Source organism: Microcaecilia unicolor, chromosome 9 (genome assembly GCF_901765095.1).
Source record: "Microcaecilia unicolor chromosome 9, aMicUni1.1, whole genome shotgun sequence".
Classification (NCBI taxonomy): Eukaryota; Metazoa; Chordata; class Amphibia; order Gymnophiona; family Siphonopidae; genus Microcaecilia; species Microcaecilia unicolor.
In genome coordinates, this window is record NC_044039.1 from 17,412,293 (window position 1) to 17,433,979 (window position 21,687).

At 44.0% G+C, this 21,687-nt stretch overlaps 2 protein-coding genes across 4 annotated transcripts in view; one reads left to right on the forward strand and one right to left on the reverse strand.

The window, feature by feature from the left end:
* Window positions 1–16,378, reverse strand: part of RASSF9 (Ras association domain family member 9) — a 54,862-nt gene extending 38,484 nt beyond the window's left edge. Inside the window, exon 1 of one of the 3 annotated variants that reach the window (XM_030214593.1) lies at window positions 16,222–16,378. Coding sequence is in view for 1 of the 3 variants with exons in the window: in XM_030214591.1 (XP_030070451.1) it covers window positions 15,184–15,230 (47 nt within the window). In the remaining 2 variants the exon portion in view is untranslated. Of the gene's footprint in view, window positions 1–15,183; window positions 15,736–16,221 lie in introns of those variants that run through there. The other 2 variants (XM_030214592.1, XM_030214591.1) reach the window with 2 other exon arrangements.
* NTS (neurotensin) overlaps window positions 15,229–21,687 on the forward strand; it is a 52,072-nt gene continuing 45,613 nt past the window's right edge. Inside the window, exons 1-2 of the mRNA XM_030214854.1 lie at window positions 15,229–15,235; window positions 15,383–15,484. Of these exons, the coding sequence (XP_030070714.1) occupies window positions 15,229–15,235; window positions 15,383–15,484 (109 nt within the window). The remainder of the gene's footprint in view (window positions 15,236–15,382; window positions 15,485–21,687) is intronic.

Below are 21,687 nucleotides of genomic sequence, written 5' to 3' on the forward strand. Positions count from 1 at the left end.
TTAGCATTTCTATAGCACTACAAGGCGTACGCAGCGCTGCACAAACATAGAAGAAAGACAGTCCCTGCTCAAAGAACTTACAATCTAATAGACAAAAAATAAAGTAATCAAATCAATGTGTACAGGAAGGAGGAGAGGAGGGTAGGTGGAAGCGAGTGGTTACAAGTGGTTACGAGTCAAAAGCAATGTTAAAGAGGTGGGCTTTCAGTCCAGATTTAAAGGTGGCCAAGGACGGGGCAAGACGTAGGGGCTCAGGAAGTTTATTCCAGGCGTAGGGTGCAGCGAGACAGAAGGCGCAAAGTCTGGAGTTGGCAGTAGTGGAGAAGGGAACAGATAAGAAGAATTTATCCATGGAGCGGAGCGCACAGGAAGGGGTGTAGGGAAGGACGAGTGTGGAGAGATACTGGACAGCAACAGAGTGAGTACATTTATAGGTTAGTAGAAGAAGTTTGAACAGGATGCGAAAACGGATAGGGAGCCAGTGAAGCGACTTGAGGAGAGGGGTAGTATAAGTAAAGCGACCCTGGTGGAAGACGAGACGGGCAGCAGAGTTTTGAACCAATTGGAGAGGGGAGAGGTGACTAAGTGAGAGGCCAGCAAGAAGCAGACTGCAGTAGTCTAAAACGAGAGGTGGCAAGGGTGTGGATGAGGGTTTTGGTAGAGTGCTCGGAAAGAAAGGGGCGGATTTTACGGATGTTGTAAAGAAAGAAACGACAGGTCTTGGCGATCTGCTGCTATTGTTCTTTACCATGTATGTATACACACAGTGTATATAAATACCATGATTTGTTCCATATATGTTATGTTCCATGTATGTATGCACTTTATCGTAATACCATATGTAATTCTGTTACCCGGAAATGGCAACCGCCATTACGGCAAATGTAAGCCACATTGAGCCTGCAAATTGGTGGGAAAATGCGGGATACAAATGCTACAAATAAATAAATAAATAAATAACATAAATAAATTTAAAACATCACCAAAGCTCAATAGAGACTGTATAGTCTATGCAAACCTAACCTTTAAGAAAAAGTTCAAATTTACTATGTATGCTGACTCTGAGTTTGGAAATGTTTGAACCTTGGCATTTCCTAAGTCTTACCCAGAAAGAAAATTCAAAGTGTTTTAAAATACAATGCATTTTAATACACTGTCCAGCTAAGCAAACAATGGCTCTTTATCTTCCCAGAAGAGGTGTGATAGATAGGGATGGGCTGTCATTCGCAAGGACATAAGAAATGTTAACAGCATATCTTTTGTCATTGCAGGTTGTTACCAAACAATAATGAACAGACAAAACAAGACATTTCACGTTTTATCATTTGCCAATAATTGTGTCTTTAGAAATATATGAAAGTAACAGCAGGTCAAACAATAGTCTGGAGTCAAATATCTTCATTAAACAAATCACCTGACGTGGGCAACGTTTCGCCCTCACTTGCAAAAGGGCTCAGAAGGGATCGCAGTAAGAAGACCCAGGGGACTGATGCACTAAAGTCATCGTTAGAGCCCTTCCCTACCGAATTCCATAGCGAATCGGTAGGGAACGGCTATGCATCAAGGAAAGGGAATGCAAATGAGCTGCTCGTTGCAGCTCACTTGCATTCTCTAATCCCTCGCAAAACGGTCGGAGAATCGGCCGGTAGAGCATGCGCAGAGCAGCCAAGTGTCTATGCCTCTGTTGGCATGTCCTTCTGAGCCTTTTTGTATAGCTGAGCTTTGAATTTTTAGCGGTTTCATTCACTCAAGGACTGTTTTATACCCGTGAAGCAGCCCATGCGAGGGTGAAACGTAGTCCACGGCAGGTGAATATAATAAATTAGGCTGTCGGAATTACATTGCAGTGATAGTATCGAAAACATTTTCCTTCACTTAAGAGTGCTTTGTACTTTCAAGCTAAAACCCACTATTTAGAAGTAAAAGGCAAATGGACAGATCCTATATAGCATGGCTAAAAATGTGCATGCAAATTCGGTTCTATTCTGGATTTGTGTGCGCAATTTAATTACTTAAGAAGCCAATGAGCAATGATAATTGCAGCTTAACAAATAATTATTGATACTAATCGGCATTAATTAGAATTTACATGCACAACTTGCTATGCATATTCTGTAAAGTGGAACGCGTAAATTCCAATCTGCTATGATCGTACTGGACAACACGCAATCTTCATCCCTTCCGACCCTCCACGTATACCTCATACGATCACTATACGACCTTGTATTTGTTATCAACCGACTGGGCAAATGCCTTTGAAGGTACTATTTAAGCGACATTGAGCCTGCAAAAATGGCCTGTGCTGGTGTAGACGTGTATATTGGACGTGCGCAGGTCCATCTATCAGCATGTCCGCAAGAAAGGCCTTTCTTGCCAAAAAATGGACATGCAGCAAAATTAAAATGAGTGCGTGTCCCGTGTGGGCCTGAGACCTTTCCGCCACCCGTTGACTTAGCGGTAAGGTCTAACGCGTTAACCAGGTGGTAGTCGTCAGCGCATGTAAACTGCCGATGACCACCTGATTAGCGCCACGCGGTAGAAAATAGGACTGATTTTTCTGCCACATGTTTTGGACATGCGTAGAAATCGGACGCCTGGGGCGCACGGTAGCCGGGCGGTAGTTCTAATTTGACATGCGTTGTACGCACGTGGGCACCTCCGCGTTCTTAGTAAAAGGGCCCCTTGGCTTTCCTGTATTGTTTTCTGTGTAGCTACATTTTCACCAAACCGGCTCAGAGTAGAGAAGCATTCATACCCTACATCCTGCCAAGGCATTTCAACATGATTCCTTCTTCTTTGTCAGACATGCCAATGAGTCATACCTGTGCAAATAAAGGACTATTGTACCACTGGATGCCTCCATTCCAGGGGGCATGAAGTGGAAGCCTATTCTATACTGACATCTAAACACCCAGATTCTGTTATAGAAAGCAAGCATAACCTGACATTGGCATTCCTTACATTTAAGTGTCCATAGTTATACCAGCCGTAGACCTGGCATTGAAAAAAAACTACAAACCCACAGCTATCAGATTACTCTGTGACGCACAGTGCACTGATCACATAATTCATTTACTGAACCACCACCACTGGCTGCCCGTTGAATACCAGATTACCTATGAAATAACAGTATTAACTTTCAGGATTTACAGGATAGGTGTTCCCAACTCTCTCTCTCTCATGCCTTGCTATTCCTTATTCTCCTGCGAGGGCACTTCGCTCGTCAAATGATCACCGCCTGGCAATTATCAAGCCCTAAATTTGCACATTTGGAAACAACCAAAGAACTTTCTTTTTTCTTTCCCTCCATACCTGGAATAACCTCTCCCTTTCCCTCCATAGTGATCTGTCTATCAGGGTTGCTGAGGGGATGGGGGGGGCAAAATTCTTCAGGCTCAGCCTCCAAGGGGGGCCCAGTGCGGGGGTCTCTCTCTCTCTCTCTCTCCTGCTCCTGACGCGACCCAGGTGATTGCGTCCTGGCAGGAGCAGGAGAGAGAAAACTCCGGCGCCGGGCCCCCCATTGGAAGTTGGGGAGGAGCAGACACAACAGGGCTTCAGGCCAGGGCCTCTAGTTTGGCTGGAGGGGGTCCCCCCAGGGCCTGCCAGCAGAAGAGATCTTCCTCCAGCGCTGCTCTTCACTCTGCCACCACTAATAACGTTGCATCATCCTTAAAATGTCTAATGCAAAAAATTGGGGATCACTATAAAAATATGATGTATCCATGCAAGTTCAACAAACTGGTTTGCTTAAGCTAAGTATGCTCAGAATAAGCAATGGTACACAGCTTTAGAGAACCTGCTTCCAATACTTAAAAATACAGATGGAATCCTTTGTTTACCTACAGAAGCAAGGTATTAAATGCATTTTACTACTACTACTATTTAGCATTTCTATAGCGCTACAAGGCGTACGCAGCGCTGCACAAACATAGAAGAAAGACAGTCCCTGCTCAAAGAGCTTACAATCTAATAAACAAAAAATAAAGTAAGCAAATCAAATCAATTAATGTGTACAGGAAGGAGGAGAGGAGGGTAGGTGGAGGCGAGTGGTTACAAGTGGTTACGAGTCAAAAGCAATGTCAAAGAGGTGGGCTTTCAGTCTAGATTTAAAGGTGGCCAAGGATGGGGCAAGACGTAGGGGCTCAGGAAGTTTATTCCAGGCGTAGGGTGCAGTGAGACAGAAGGGGCGAAGTCTGGAGTTGGCAGTAGTGGAGAAGGGAACAGATAAGAAGGATTTATCCATGGAGCGGAGTGCACGGGAAGGGGTGTAGGGAAGGATGAGTGTGGAGAGATACTGGGGAGCAGTACATTTATAGGTTAGTAGAAGAAGTTTGAACAGGATGCAAAAACGGATAGGGAGCCAGTGAAACGACTTGAGGAGAGGGGTAGTATGAGTAAAGCGACCCTGGCGGAAGACGAGATGGGCAGCAGAGTTTTGAACCGATTGGAGAGGGGAGAGGTGACTAAGTGGGAGGCCAGCAAGAAGCAGATTGCAGTAGTCTAAACGAGAGGTGATTGATGTTCCTGTCATTGTTCCAAAAAAACATGAAATAACAGTTTGAAAAAGCATGCACATACCTTTAAGATAATGGTTGTAGCAGTGCTTTGGATTGTAATTTAGTGTAGGTTTTACTTTTTATACTGTAGCATGCTGAAATTATTGGGGAGGATCCTGGCATAAAGCTCCTGCTGTCTTCTTCTCCATTCTCCGACATAACTGCCTCTTTCTAACATTGCAGTGACCCAAGCAGTCTACCATTCTGATCCTAACATCCACACCATCAGTTTACATCATCTATAATGCATAAAGGAATCCTGTGCAGTAGGAATGGATCCTCAGAAGCTTAGCCGAAATTGGGTGGCGGAGCAGGTGGGGGGAAGAGGGGTTGGTGGTTGGGAGGCGAGGATAGCGGAGGGCAGACTTATACGGTCTGTCCAGAGCCGGTGATGGGAGGCGGGACTGGTGGTTGGGAGGTGGGAAGTACTGCTGGGCAGACTTACACGGTCTGTGCCCTGAAAAAGGCAGGTACAAATCAAGGTAAGGTATACACATATGAGTTTATCTTGTTGGGCAGACTGGATGGACCATGCAGGTCTTTTTCTGCCGTCATCTACTATGTTACTATGTATAATCAGTACTTTTTTAAATAGATATCTCTCTTCTTCATCTGCTTGCCTTGGGTCTTCATTCCACTTTTGCTGATTGTGGTACGTTGACCTCTTCTTCCTTCTAAGTATAGAGGGAATAATATCTGTACCTCCCAAGTCCCCGGTTACCAGTTGACTGCTGGGATAACAGTTCCTCCCAGTTACGTCTGGAGTGTACTGATGCCAATTCTAATGCCAGCCTGCCTACTGAAACCCAATGACCAAATATTTGAAACATACATATTTGAAAATCAGTGCCCCAACTTTTTTCCTCATTGCCTTTGGGTCTCCAAGCTAATGTTGGTGCTGATTTGCCCATCTTCCACATCCTTGGGTTCTTCCAGCCAAATTTCAGTACGATTTTGTCCATCTCCTGCTGCACTAGGGCTTACAGTGTTAGTGCTATTCTGTTGACTTGGGGCCTTCATTCCAATATTGGTACTGCTGTACCTTCTCTCTCTCTCTCTCTCTCTCTTTGGTTCTTCCTGCCAGTAATGGTGCTGCTTTGCCCATCTCTGGCTCCTTTGCAGTCTTTCAGCCAATGTTGATGCTGCTTTGCCCTTCTGATTGTGATTTGGAGTCTTCATGCCATTTTTAGCGCCCTTTGCCCTTCTTTTGGTGATGCAGGCTCTTCATGCCACTCTGGATGTCTTGTAGCTCTGTTGCCTATTATTTTATTTTTGTTACATTTGTACCCCGCACTTTCCCACTCATGGCAGGCTCAATGCGGCTTACATGGGGCAATGGAGGGTTAAGTGACTTGCCCAGAGTCACAAGGAGCTGCCTGTGCCTGCAGTGGGAATCGAACCCAGTTCCCCAGGACCAAAGTCCACCACCCTAACCACTAGGCCACTCCTCCACTAGCAACATTCCATGTAGAAGCCTGCCCTTGCAGCCACTCCTCCACTGTTGCCACTATTTGAGATTCTACATGGAATGTTGCTATTCCACTAGCAACATTCCATGTAGAAGTCGGCCCTTGCAGATCACCAATGTGGCCGCGCAGGCTTCTGCTTCTGTGAGTCTGACGTCCTGCACGTACGTGCAGGACGTCAGACTCACAGAAACAGAAGCCTGCGCAGCCTTCTACATGGAATGTTGCTAGTGGAATAGCAACATTCCATGTAGAATCTCCAATAGTAGCAACATTCCATGTAGAATCTCCAATAGTATCTATTTTATTTTTGTTACATTTGTACCCTGCGCTTTCTCACTCATGGCAGACTCATTGAGGCTTACATGGGGCAATGGAGGGTTAAGTGACTTGCCCAGAGTCATAAGGAGCTGCCTGTGCCTGAAGTGGGAATCGAACTCAGTTCCTCAGTTCCCCAGGACCAAAGTCCAGCACCCTAACCACTAGGCCACTCCACGGGGCAGCCGTCACATTTTAAGAAAGTTTCATTGAAAATGGACAGAAAACTCCACCGCTATAGAAACAAAATGGCTTGCCCTTTAATGGAAACAACCCCCCCCCCCCCCCCAATAAAAAAATAATTTGATGAGTGATTTGATTTCCAGAAATGAACCAAATGGACGATCAATCAAAATATATATATTTTTTAAAATCTGCAAATCCCTATCGTGCATAAAGGGATAGCGTCTAAGAGGCCCTGTTACTAAGGTGTGCTTAAAAGTGGCCTGCGCTGGTATATGCAACGTGTTTTTGAAGCGCGCAGATCCATTTGCTCAGCGCACCTGGGAAAAAAAGACTTTTTGGGGGGCCGGAAAATGGACTTGCGGCAAAATGAAAACCAGCGCACGTGTATTTTTGGGCTGACACCTTACCGCCACCCATTGACTTAGTGGTAAGGTCTCGCACGCTAACCGGGCGGTAAGCAGCCAGCACGTGTAAACTGCCGATTACCACCAGGTAAGTGCTACATGATAGAAAATAGAAAATATTTTCTAACACATGTTTTAGGTGCACATTAAACACAGAATTACTGCCCGCGGCACACAGTAGCCGGGCGGTAGTACCAATTTGACATGCGTTGGACGTTCATAGGCACTTACGTCCCTTAGTAAAATGGCCCCTAAATATGCTGCCTAAAAGATTGTCACTGAAAAAACCCACTTAAGTGTTATTCTATAAGCTGTGCTTAAAGTTCAGCGCGGTTTATAGAATAACACTTAAGCATTTTAGTCGCGATCAAATTTAGGTGTCACCATTTGCACTAGTGAAAATGTGGATGGAAATGCCCACATCTAAATGTACACATGGAGCACCCTTATTCTATGTGCAACTCAAACCCCATCCCCATTCCACCCCAAAATGCCCATGACATCCCCTTTTTGGGCTGCACATAAATTTTAGATGGGGGTCATGCATCTATCGTTACGTGTGTAACACCCAATCATATCTAGCTAGTGAAAATAATTGCTTGTTAATGGCAGTAATTGGCTCATTCTCATATTAAATTGCATGTGCAAATCAGCCCCGTGCCTACATTTGCGTGCATTTTTCAGTGACTTTAACAGAATCAGGGGGAAAGTGAGAATATATGAGAGACAGAGAGGGAGAGAATGTTAGGTATTATTAGAAAAGGAATGGAAAACAAATTATAATGCCTTCGTATCGCTCCATGGTGCGACCGCACCTCAAATAGTGTGCTAATTTTGGTTGCCGCATCTCAAAAAAGCTGTAGTGGAATTAGAAAAGGTACGGAGAAGGGCGACGAAAATGATTAAGGGGATGGGGACGACTTCCCTACGAGGAAAGCCTGAAGCGGCTAGGGCTCTTCAGCTTGGAGAAAAGACAGCTGAGGAGAGATATGATAGAGGTCTATCAAACAATGAGTGGAGTGGAATGGGTAGACGTGAATCGCTTGTTTACTCTTTCCAAAAATGCTAGGACTAAGGGGGCACACGATGAAGCTACAAACCAGTAAATTTAAAACGAATCGGAGAAAATGTTTCTTCACTCAACGTGTAATTAAACTCTGGAATTCTTTGCCAGAGAACGCAGTAAAAGCAGTTAACTTAGCGGGGTTTAAAAATATTTGAATGGCTTCCTAAAGGAAAAGTCCATAGACCATTATTAAAACGGACTTGGGGAAAATCCACTGCTTTACTTCTAGGATAAGCAGCATAAAATGTATTGTACTTTTTGGGGATCTTGCCAGGTACTTGTGACCTGGATTGGCCATTGTTGGAAATAGGATGCCGGGCTTGATGGCAGGGGCATAGCCAGACAGCAGATTTTGGGTGGGCCTAGGCAAGAAGTAGGTGGGCACCAAATGTTCTCTCCCCCACCCCCACACCAAAAAAATATCTCAGCTGGTGGGAAAATGCTTCTCTCCAGTCTCCACCTTGGTAATTTGCAGCAGGCATGTGCTGAAAACTGAGCATGCGAAGGTGCCAGTATTGTGGAGAGCAGCATTTTCACTACCATGTGCTATTGTTGGGTGGGCCTGAGCCCTAAGTGGGTGGGCCCCGGCCCACCCAGGCCCACCTGTGGCTACGCCACTGCTTGATGGACCTTCGATCTGTCTCAGTATGGCAATACTTATGTACTTATGTGTGTGTGAGAGACAGAGAGAGAGAGAGAGATTATTATGAGCCCTCTTAAATTTTGGCAGGTAAAAGCAATACTAATTCTACTGAATCTGACTTATGGGCAAACACACTGTCAGTTCATTAAGGCCACTGCCAAGAATTAGAAATATAGCAGCTCAGGTTCCTAGCAGGGGCAAAACTCGGTCAAAACCACAGTGGTTCTGGTATTGAAAAATATTTTACATGAAGATCTGAAAGGAACTTGAGTGTATTTACATTTATACTTTACCCCTTTCGTTTTCAAGACCATTAACTCCACCTCTGCCACAACTATAATTAAACCTCTGTCATTCGTGCCGCAGGTTCCTCATACTTGCGTCAACCTTTTGATTTTTTTTCCCACAATTAATATTCCCTCTGAAAAATTGAGCCAACAAAAAGAGAACTTGTGTTCAACTCTAGCAAGCGGTTTTCTTTTCATCTTCTGTTCAATTAACACAAGACCTTATCGTGTCGGCCTTCCTGCCAGAGAGGCTATAAATTCACATAAAAAGGGCAGCAGACAGAATCAATCCTTTGCAGGTCTTAGTGACATAATTTGGGCGGAGGTGCATTTAAATGTCATGAAAAGAATCAAATTAGGAGGGGAAGAAACAGATGTGTTTTTTTAAATTATTTTATAGAGATGAAGTATTGTATTCTGTGGTACAATTTTAATGGAGTGTAAATGAAAGACGTGTGTTTTGGAAGGAAAGTTGATGACTACCAATCCCACATCTCCATTAAAGGTTTAGGATTACAAATTTTGCTGCTCGCTATCCTGAACATGAACATAACCAGGGAAAGCAAAAAGCAGAATAAAATGTGAAATATATATAAGGAATAGCCCACATCTATAATCTTATCTTAATAAAAATAAAAATTGAGATTCAGTTCCTAATTATGTGTGTGCACAGAAGTGGGTATATACCATCCCCAATACAGGCTTTGATGAATTTTCAAAGTGAAAATATGCATGTACTTCCACTCAGAAAGTGACCACAGGGAATTTATCCATTTACTGGCTGATATTCAAAATTATTTAACCTGCCAGAAATGGCTCCTAGGTGGTTAAATAGGGTCAAATTCTATAAATAGCACATTAAAAATTGGTGCTGAAAAACCACGTGGTTAGTGTGATTGTGTTAGTGTGTATAAACACCGCCTAAAGTTAAGTGTAGTTTATACAATATGCCTATGTACCGTTCTTGCACTAAAATTTAGACACACCCATTTAGGTCACCTAAAACCAGCCCTAAATACTTGTGACTAAGTTAGGCACAGATCAGGTGTATTCCATAATTGTGCACATAGTTTTCTGAAATGCCCATTCAACGCCCATGGCCACACTCCCTTATCAACTGCGCGCATTAGAACTTATGTTCACCATGTTGGAGACTATGTTTAGAAAGCTGTGTGTGCAAATTCTAATTAAAGCCAATTAGTGCCGCTAATTGGTTAAGTACCAATTATCAGCACTGATTGGCTTGTTAATCAATTAGCCGTGTGGCCAAATTAGCACGCCCGGCTAAAGATGCCACATATAGAATTTGGGGGATAGTGTTTTAGTACCTAACCATGGATATTCAGTGGGGAATTTTTGACCCCCCATGCCTCCCCCTCTCGGCGGCCATGTTCTAGGGTAGCTCTGAGATCAGCATATGCCAATGTTGTGCAAAAAATATAAAATATTTGGGGGCAAAGAGTAGACGCACCCTGCACCGACCAGTTAGCAAGGCAAATCACTGCATACTGCCAATTAGCATGGGGTTTGTGAGCTTTTAACACCTATAAGGACTATTACTATTACTACTATTAATCATTTCTATAGTGTACGAGATGTGCGCAGCGCTGTACACAATATGTGCAGGTACTTTCTCTGTCCCTAGTGGAATCGCAATTTAAGGACTCTGTTTACTAAGACGTGCTAGCATGTTTAGCACACGCTAAAACTTAGTGCGCACTAATGCTAGAGACACCTATGGGTGTCTCTAGCATTGATGCAGCACTAAAAATTCTAGCGTGCCTACAATGCAGCTTAGTAAATAGGGTCCTTAGGGACCCTATTTACTAAGCCACACAAGCCTCTACGCGTGCCTAATGCACCAAAATGGAGTTACTGCCCAACTACCATGTGGCTCTTGCGGTAATTTCATTTTCAGTTCATGTCTGATACGCGCATCTGAAAAATATTTTTTTATTTTTGGACACGCGTAACGGATGCGGGCCAAGTGGCATTTGACGTGCGTAGGTCATTACCGCCTGGATTCTTTTCCGCTAGGTCAATGGCTGGTAGTACGGTCTCAGTCCCAAAATGGACACGTGGCAATTTTGATTTTGCCACACATCCATTTTCGTCCAATAAAAAAAGGCCTTTTTCACAGGTGCGCTGAAAAATGGATTGGCGCGCACCCAAAACCCATGCCTACACTACCGCAAGCCATTTATCAGTGTGCCTTTATAAAATTACCCCCTAAGTTTTGTACCTGGGGCAATGGAGGGTTAAGTGACTTGCTCAAGGTCACGAGGAGCTGCAGTGGGAGTCAAACCCAGGTTGCCAGGATCAAAGACCGCTGCACTAGCCACACGTGGCCATTTATGGGAAAAAAAGAAATTGTGGCCATTTTACAGCTGCACTAAAAGTGGCCTCAGCAAGTGGGAAACCCACAAGCTAAAAAGAGCTCGGGCCACTTTTTAGTGCGGCTTTTATAAAAGGACTCCTAAGTGACGAAGCACCACAACCTTTATTACAGCACCTACTATTTAGGGATTCATATACTGCTGAAAAGAAAGCATATCTTGCAGACACAATGGAAATCATGGTGGTATTTTCTCAGAGTGGAAACTTACACCATAACATTAGCAAACCTGCTCTGTCATTCATAATAATTACAGGTTTATATGGCTTTTCCTTGTATGTGTAGACTGAGTATTACATGCACAAGCAAGAATAATTTGGGGGAGAGAAGAGAGGGGAATCAAATGTATCAATGATAAGTATTGTCCGTACTAAACTGGAAAACCCATTATGATTTAGGGATGTGCATTCATGTGTTTCATGTCATATTTGCTTAAAAGTAAAGGGGAAAACCTGGAATGCCAGGTTTTCCGATGTGATGAATAGTGCACGCTTTTTGGAAAGACTGCAAGGTATTCACAAATAGATTCTAGAAGGGTGTGAGCTACTCCCCAACGCTGTACGCTCATCCCAAATAGCAGCCTATATGAAGCACACAATTTTTTTTTTTTTTTTAAGAATCTGCACTACAGTGAAACCTCGGTTTTTGTTGACTTTGGATTTCGCCGTTTTCGGTTTTCGTCGAATTTGTTTGCGAAAAATTTGTCTAGTTTTTCGTCTGTTGCCTCAGATTTTGTCGGCGTGCCCATGCTGCTAATCTTGTGTTCTCCTGCGGCGTTCTTCTGGGGTGTTCTCCTGCGGCGTTGTTTCTCGTTGTGTGATCACTGCCTGCTCTCTTGGTTCAGTGCCTCTGCTGTGGCTTGAATTTCGTCGGCATAAATGACTGTGGCTTGAAGATAAGAATTTCGTCATTGTGCCCACACTGCTGATTTTGGTTCAGTATTCACTTTTTAAAAAATTCTTATTGCCTCGGTTTTCATTGGTTTCAGATTTCGCCGATTATTTTCGGATGGATTATCGATGAAAACCGAGGTTTTACTGTACTTTCAATACTGCCCCCAAAATGAAAAAGTTAACAATACGAAAATCCCTGTAAATCGATGTGAGGAAACTAAACAAAATGCAAAAACAACAGCAACAAAATATTTTGGCTGCACAACCCCCATTACAAATATTTCTTCCTATTTGTTTTAAAAGCATTTTCACGTAACTTCTTCGAGTGTCCCCTAGTCGTTCCAAAAGTACAAAGACTAGGGGACACTCGAAGAAGTTACATGGAAGTATTTTTAAAACAAATAGGAGGATTTTTATTTTCACTCAACGAATAGTTAAGCTCTGGAACTCTTGGCCGGAGGAGGTGGTAACAGCGGTTAGCGTATCTGGGTTTAAAAAAGGTTTGGACAAATTTCCTGGAGAAAAAGTCCATAGTCTGCTATTGAGACAGACATGGGAAGCAACTGCTTGCCCTTGGATTTATAGTATGGAATGTTGCTACTCTTTGAGATTCTGCATGGAATGTTGTCACTCTTTAGGATTCCAGAATCTTGCTATTCTTTTGGGTTCTACATGGAGTGTTGCTACTCTTTGAGATTCTGCATGGAATGTTGTCACTGTTTAGGATTCCAGAATCGTGCTATTCTTTGGGGTTCTACATAGAATGTTGCCACGATTTGGGTTTCTACCAGGTACTTGTGACCTGGCTGGGCCACTGTTTGGAAAACAGGATACTGGGCTAGATAGACCATTGGTTTGACCCAGTATGGCTACTCTTAGGTTCTTATGTCCCTTAAAGAATGCAGAGTGAACAAAACGTTTCTTTGAAAATCTAGGGGCCCTTTTACTAAGCTGCACTAAAAGGAGTCATGCACTATGATTACCTTGTAGGTTTCCCCACATGCTGAGACCACTTTTAGTGTGGCTTTAAAATGGCCATATTTCTTTTTTTTCCAATTAATGGCCAGTTGCTAATTTCCAAATTAGTGCATGAGCTCTTACTGATACTTATTTAGAAGGCGGAAAGGACTCACATGTTAACCGTGCACTAATTGGTTGGCGTGTGGCAATGTAGCTGCACCAACTAATTAGCGCTGAGCACGTCTACTCTCCACCCCCCAATATGCCCCCATTGCACATAGTAACATAGTAGATGACGGCAGAAAAAGACCTGCACGGTCCATCCAGTCTGTCCAACAAGATAAGCTCATATGTGCTACTTTTTGTTTATACCTTACCTTGATTTGTATCTGCCATTTTCAGGGCACAGACCGTAGAAGTCTTGCCCATCACTAGCCCCGCCTCCCCCCCCCCCCCCCACTGGCTCTTGCCACCCAATCTCGGCTAAGCTTCTGAGGATCCATTCCTTCTGAACAGGATTCCTTTATGTTTATCCCACGCATGTTTGAATTCCGTTACCGTTTTCATCTCCACTACCTCCAGCGGGAGGGCATTCCAAGAATCCACCAATCTCTCAGTGAAAAAATACTTCCTGACATTTTTCTTGAGTCTGCCCCCCTTCAATCTCGTTTCATGTCCTCTAGTTCTACCACCTTCCCATCTTTGGAAAAGGTTCCTTTGCGGATTAATACCTTTCAAATATTTGAACGTCTGTATCATGCCTCAACTACTTCAGGGTGCCTGAGTGCGTACCCCATGGTAATGCATTTTGGCGAATGGAAAGCAGGTGGTAGTGCTTACTGCCACTTAGGGGCCCTTTTACTAAGCCATGTAGGCACCTACGCACGTGCGCCTACATGTCTTAGGCGTATCAAATTTAATGTGCATAAGACATGAAGGCGCATCAAATTAAAACTACCGCATGCCCTTAGTGGGAATTATACTTTCTACACGTGTCCAATACACATGGCAGAAAATAATTTCTATTTTCTACCATGCGATGCTAACCAGGCGGTAATTATGATTACCGCTAAGTCAATGGGTGGCGGTAAGTTCTCTGGCCCAAAATGGACACATGCTGATTTTTCATTTTGCCACACATTCACTTTTGGCAAAAAGGCCTTTTTCGCAGGCGCGCTGACAATTGGACTTGCACACATCCAATACATGTGTCTACACCAGCGCAGGCCATTTTTCAGCGCACCTTAGTAAAAGGACCCCCCCCCCCCCCCCCCCCCCCAGACTCCATAGGTTGTTTACAACATGAAAAAAAATGTAGGTTTTGCCAGGGGAAAGGAAAGCATATTTCATTTGAATTGTTCAACAAAAAATCCTGAAAAGAAAATCATGGAAGCCAAAATCATGGAAGCCTTCTCTATACCATTATACAACTTTTGATGCTACTCACTGTGCAGATTGACAAAAAGTGAAACAAAGAAACAAAGCCTTCTACAGTTGTTTACAATGTGGTCCCATCTTAAGAACAGACCCATGTAGTCTCAAAAGCCAGCAGACTATAGCATTTGTTTTTAATGTTGGTCCAATTAAAGGTACTAGAACCTTCCAAGAAACCCCGTTTTCAACCTGATGCCATAGGTGCCCCCATTCCTGCAAAGCAGCACCTCTAGGCACTTTCTGCAAAACATTTAAATAAACGTGAATCCTTTGAGATCTGACACAAGGAAGCAAAACATTGCAGGATATATTTGCTGTACTGCAACAATGTTGCTACGGCACAAACTATAAAAGGAATCAAGGCAAAGACTGCCGAGCTTAGGAATTTGCCAAAAGTAAAACTGCACATTTGAATCCAACTTTCCTGGTTTTGCACAACGGTTTGAACCATTCTCTTGCTATCCTTTCTAGGGAAGATGCCTGGTTAGTTCTAACACAAGCCCAAAAATACTGCTAAAAAAACAAAGACAAAAAAATAACTTGGCAAAAGAGCTTTAACCCTTAACATACTTTACCTAGTTTTGTGCCGTGTCTTTAACAAGTTTCTTCCAAAGGGTGCCATGATGAGCTTGAAAGAGTTGCAACAGCATCAAAGAAACATTATATTTAAAAAAATAATAATAAAAATATCCAAAATGCCAGAGTAGCTTTCTTTTAGCTTCTTACAGTTTTCAGTTCGTTAGTCCTGGTCTGTCTCTCAAGCTGACTGAGCAGAGAAACTAGAAGTTGAGCAATTGCGTCTAACTTTGAAACTACTGTATTGTTACTGCTGCACCTTTGGATTCCTGCCCAACTTCAATCTTAAAGGAGACGCCTGTAAATTCCAGTACTATTCTAGTTTCTGGGCATGTTTAAGAGGGATCCGAGGAATGATTTCATAGGCTGCATGAGTTTGGAATGGAGAAAAGAAGTTGCTTTATAGTTTAGATTTTTTTCTCTGTTCACCTCTACTATTCAGATAAAGCCGACAGCTTAAACACATCAGTCAGCAAAATAGCTAGCAACTAATCCAGTGCAAGTTTAGCCAAGATTTGCGGCTGCTCTGTTTTTAGGTTTTAGGATCAGCTCCTCTGTGCAAGATCTTACAAGCATCACAGAACGCAGCATTTGACCTACTCGTAGTGGGGTTTTCTAGTTATATCGTGTAAATATTTGCACTTCCAACTTTACCCCCTGACAGATTTACACTAAATTTAAGCTTACGAAAAGTACAGCTAAGGCTGGAACAAAGGCACTGCAGGGAGGGATGGTTTAGGGAAGGAAGAAAGGTTGACCTTGTCTAATCACTTTTTTAAGTACTGTTTCATTTAGTCTAACTTTCACAGCTGAAAGGAAGGGCGGGGGACACCCTGTTTCCTCCTCACTTCTCTTTTCATTGGAGTTTGAAGTTAAAATACAATGGTTAGTATCAGTATAAGACCAAAAAAAAAAAACCGCCCTAAAAAACAAACAACCAAAATAAAAATCTATTGCCCCAGATGCATGTGTGTGTCTGTTTTTATTTTCTAGTGACCTAAAGGGTAAAAATAGTGCAATTCAGTAGAATCCTTTACCTGTTGTTGTGGTCTCTGGCTTTCCAGCTTCATCAGTTCTAGATTTCAGATCCCAAAGCTGTGCTGAGCTGCACAAGGCCCTTTTGGGAAAGAAAAAATCGTAATCATGCAAAGAAAGAAAATTCCCAAATCCCAGTTATCGGATAGTTTACTTATTAATGACGGCTTACTGGATACCACAAATATTTTCAGAGGGAACTAACGTAATCCCACGCTGCAAACTTCCTGAGCTGTGACAAAGAAATGGAGTGGAACCGCTTACAACCTGTTTTTTTTGGATTGCTTTAATAAAGAGAATCCAGTCGGTAAAGTCTAATGCTCAGGAACACACAGACCGACACACTTTTGCACAAAACTGTATGAGTGTATGATAAATTGTACTCTCCCTCCCAGGCTCTCTCCCCACCCTGTCCCCATTTCTTATCTCTTTTCCTGGCTGTATTGAGGCAAGAGCTGAAAAAAAGTTCATTTTTCCTTTCCCTATATAGAGGTATATAAAATAATGAGTGGAAAGGAACAGGTGGATGTGAAGTGTCTGTTCACGCTTTCCAAAAATACTAGGACTAGGGGGCATGCGATGAAACTACAGTGTAGTAAATTTAAAACAAATCGGAGAAAATCTTTCTTCACCCAACGCGTAATTAAACTCTGGAATTCGTTGTTGGAGAACGTGGTGAAGGCGGTTAGCTTGGCAGAGTTTAAAAAGGGGTTAGGTGGTTTCCTAAAGGACAAGTCCATAAACCGCTACTAAATGGACTTGGGAAAAATCCACAATTCTAGGAATAACATGTATAGAATGTTTGTACGTTTGGGAAGCTTGCCAGGTGCCCTTGGCCTGGATTGGCCGCTGTCATGGACAGGATGCTTGGCTCGATGGACCCTTGGTCTTTTCCCAGTGTGGCATTACTTATGTACTTATTTGTGGTTCTTCCATAAATATCTGTGAAATGAGACTAAGCATGAATTAATGGCACTTGGGAGTGTCCTTCTCCAATTGACCCCTTCTTCCCTTTCTAGTGGTCTTAATACTGAGTCAGTGTTTTTGGTTCATGGAGATTTTTGTGCAAGTACTTTTTATTAAGATTTATTTATTTTGCACATTTATACCCCACGTTTTCCCCACAGTTTTGCAGGCTCAAAGTGGCTTACAATGTACTGATAGGCTATCGCCAGATCAGAGGAGATACGGTTACATTTAAATTAGATAGAATAGAAGAAACAGGGAAGGAAGAAGACAGGGAAAGGATAAAAGTGTCTAAAATGGTCCGAAGAAATGTTGGTAAAATGGACTCCAGATTATATGGTAACTTCTTGGCGTAGGCTGACCCTCTAATTCGACCGGACGCACCAAGATGAGCTTGCATGATGGAAACGGCGCTGAAATCTGCTTCTTTTATCCATCCACTCCTGCTCCCATGGCAACTGGCGCAGCGACCCACTCACCATCCGACATCTTCAACGATAAACAGCTGGATGAAATGTGGCAGCCAACAGTCAGTCATAGCAGGCCGTTGTCGCAGATTGAATCGGCAGGACAGCACTGACCCAGAGGACCCAATGGTGCCGCCGCAATGTCCAATGGCCAGCAACCGACCGAGCGGCAGGCCGACATCGGGGGGGGGGGGGGGGGGGGGGGAGACCCGCAGTGCTGAAGAAGCCAGCGGCCCGGAGGAACAGAGAGATTGTTTATCTACTGACTTTCTGTGGTACAATCCACGTGGTTTACATTTCTATTAACATGCCAGTAGTTTTTTCTAAGTCCCTAGTGGGCTGACAGTCTAAGGGGCCCCTTTACTAAGTCATGTAAGCGCCAACGTGCGTACAACATCCATCAAATTAGAACTACTGCCCAGCTACCGCACGCCCTAAGCGGTAATTCTAATTTTTATGCGTGTCTGATATGCACGGAAGAAAATATTTTAAAAAAATATCTATCACGTGGCGCTAACGGGCAGTAATCAGCAGTGTATATGCACTGATGATTACCGCCCGGTTAACGCGTGAGACCTTACCGCTAAGTCAACGGGTGGCGGTAAAGTCTCAGGCTCAAAATGGACATGCGTCAATTTTTATTTTGCCGCATGTCCACTTTGAGCCTTTTTTGTAGGCATGCTGAAAAAATGGACCTGCACACGTCCAATACACACGCCTACATCAGCGCAGGCCATTTTTTTTTGATGCGCCTTAGTACAAGGGCCCCTAAGTTTTTGTACTTGGGGCAATGGAGGGTTAAGTGACCCCACCCAGGGTCACAAAGAGCTGCAGTGAGAATCAAACCCTGTTCCCCAGTTCTCAGCCCACGGCACTAACCGTTAGGCTACTCCTCCACTTTTATAAAATGACCCAAGGATTATGCATGATGCCAGGAAGGCGTGTACTTACATGTGACCCATATGTTGTCACGTTCAGGAATGGAGTTTGGGCAAAGCCTGGAAATCATGACTTGTGCATGTTGTTTATAATATATGTATCCACACGCTTTACATGTGAACATTGACACCCCCTCTCTAGCAAACATAAAAGTCTGCATAGATACAATTTCTGCTGTTTTGCTCTCTAGTATTTTATGAAAACACTTTGGCGGCAGCTAAGTGTTTTAAGCACTTTCTCCCAGATTCAAAATAGATTACCAAAGATTTACAGGCCGATACTCAGAACTGTAGCGGTAAGCCAACAGCACAGAAACCATACCGCCAGAACAGCGCAGAAACCTAGCTCGCCAATGATCAAAGGAAATGATATTCAAATTGTATGTGCTCTGTAAAAGGGAAAGCAATGGGGAACATTTGCATCAGAGTTTTGCAGTAACATAGTAAATGACGGCAGATAAAGACCTGTACGGTCCATCCAGCCTGCCCAACAAGATAAACTCATTTTACATGCTATGTGATACTTTATACGTATACCCGAGTTTGATTTGTCATTGCCATTCTCAGGGCACAGACCTTAGAAGTCTGCCCAGCACTGTTTTTGTACTAAAAGTTCTGAAGATTCTGGAATCCTAAAGAATTACAAGATTCTGGAATCCCAGTGAGTAGCAACATTCCATGTAGAACCCCAAAGAGTAACATAGTAAATGATGGCAGATAAAGACCTGAATGGCCCATCCAGTCTGCCCAACAAGATAAACTCATTATACATGGTATGTGATACTTTATATGTATACCCGAGTTTGATTTGTCCTTGCAATTCTCAGGGCACAGACCATAGAAGTCTGCCCAGCACTGTTCTTGTAGTAAGTTCTGAAGCTAACATTGGAACCCCTTAAAATTTACACTCCAGCCCATCCATAACTATTCAGTCACGATCAGGGCGTAGATCGTAGAAGTCTGCCCAGCACTGGTTTTGCTTTCCAATTACTGGCGTCGTCACCTAATCTCTGCTAAGATTCCATGGATCTGTTCCTTCTAAACAGGATTCCTTTGTGTTTTCCCACGCATGTTTGAATTCCATTACCATTTTCATCTCCACCACCTTCCGCGGGAGGGCATTCCACATATAAACCACCTCTCTGTGAAAAAATACTTCCTGACATTACTCCTAAGTCTGCCCCCCTTCAACATCAATTCGTGGCCTCTAATTCTACCACCTTCCCATCTTTGGAAAAGGTTCGTTTGCGGATTAATACCTTTCAAATATTTGAACGTCTGTATCATGTCACCCCTGTTTCTCCTTTCCTCCAAGGTATACATGTTCAGGTCGGCAAGTCTCTCCTCGTACGGTTTGAAACGCAAATCCCATACCATTTTCATAGCTTTGCACCGCTTCCAGTCTTTTTACATCTTTAGCAAGATATGACCTCCAAAACTGAACACAATACTCCAAGTGGGGCCTCTCCAATGACTTGTAGAGAGGCATCAACACCTCCTTTCTGAATATGCATGACTGGGATTTACCAGTAGCGTTCCTAGGGTGGCTGACACCCGGGGCGGATCACCGATGCGCCCCCCACCCCCCGGGTGCAGCACGACCCCCCCCCCACCCCCCGGCGAAAGGACACCTCCCCCCCGGGTGCATTTTTACCTGCTGGGGGGGTGCCGTGCGCCTGTCTGCTTCGCTCGTTCCATGCTCCCTCTGCCCTGGAACAGGAAGTAACCTTGCTGCGTGAAGAGCTGAAGTGGCAATCGCTTTAACCAGAACACAGAAATTTGTGTGAGGACTTTTATACATGTACTTACATGGATATAACTGATTACATAGAGACTTAAAGACCCCTGACGCAGGTACATGCTGAAACGGGGCCATGTGAGGTATACATTTTTAATAAATCATAGAAGGGCATTTTGGAAACAACATCCAACTCAGAATATGGCCATTGGTTATGGCAATTGGAGTCTCTATGCCACATATGGACATCGATTTCTCATGTATTTTAGAACAGGATCTGCCGACTTACAGCTTATTCTAAAATACATGACAAATGGATGTCCAAGTGCTGTCTACATCCAGCATCAACAAACTGAAATGTCCAAATTATAATTGGGCAGAGGAACGTCTATATTATAAAATGGCCATGCAGATCTCTATGTGAAGAAGTAGCCTAATGGTTAGAGCAGCACAGAGGCGTAGCCAGAGTTGGTATTTTGGATAGGCCCACTCCCCTCCCCTCCCCCTAACCACACACCACAAATATCTTCCCAGAGATATTTTTTAAGAACATAAGAGGGTTTTTTTTCACCTACTCCACATCTTCTCCCTCTCCTCTATGGTGTCCCGGCATCTTCACTTCTGCCTCTGAACTTGGTCCCTCCCCAATGTCACTACAGGCATCCTCGGTGCCTGGAAAGATTCATTCTCACTGCTTGCGTTGGCCCCGCAAGCATCCATCTGCCATGTCCCACCCTCAATGACGACATTGCCTGTTTCCTGTCTGGCAGAACGTGGCAGATAGAAACCAGTGGGGTCGGCGCAAAAAGTGAGAATGAATCACTGCGGGTGCCGAGGACACCTGTACCAACACTGGGGAGGGAAGGGGTTCAGAAACCGGAGTGCAGATGCCGGGACGCCACAGAGGAGAGGGGGGAAGAGAGCAGTGTGGTGCTGCAGCTGGGTGGGCCTGAGCCAAGACAGGCCCACCCAAGCCCACCTGTAGCCATAGGCGCCGACTCTGTGGGTGCTCTGTGTGCTCGAGCACCCCCAATATTTCACCCACCAGATATTCGTTCACCCACTGGAAGTTCATTCCTTCCCTCCCTCCTCCTTTCGAGTTCCAGGCGCCCTCCCTCCAAATTTTAAAAGTCAGCTATCTTACCTCGTCGGGGTTAGGGCGGCAGCAGCGGTAAAAAGCATGCAGACTCGGCTTGGTGCTTAGTTTTCCCTTCTCTCTCTCTCTCAGCTCTGGCCCTGCTCTCATTTCCTGTTTCCACAAGAGCGGGGCCAGAGCTGAGAGAGAGAGAAGGGAAAACAACTAAGCACTGAGCCGAGCCTGCATGCTTTTTACCGCTGCTGCCGCCCTAACCCCGACGA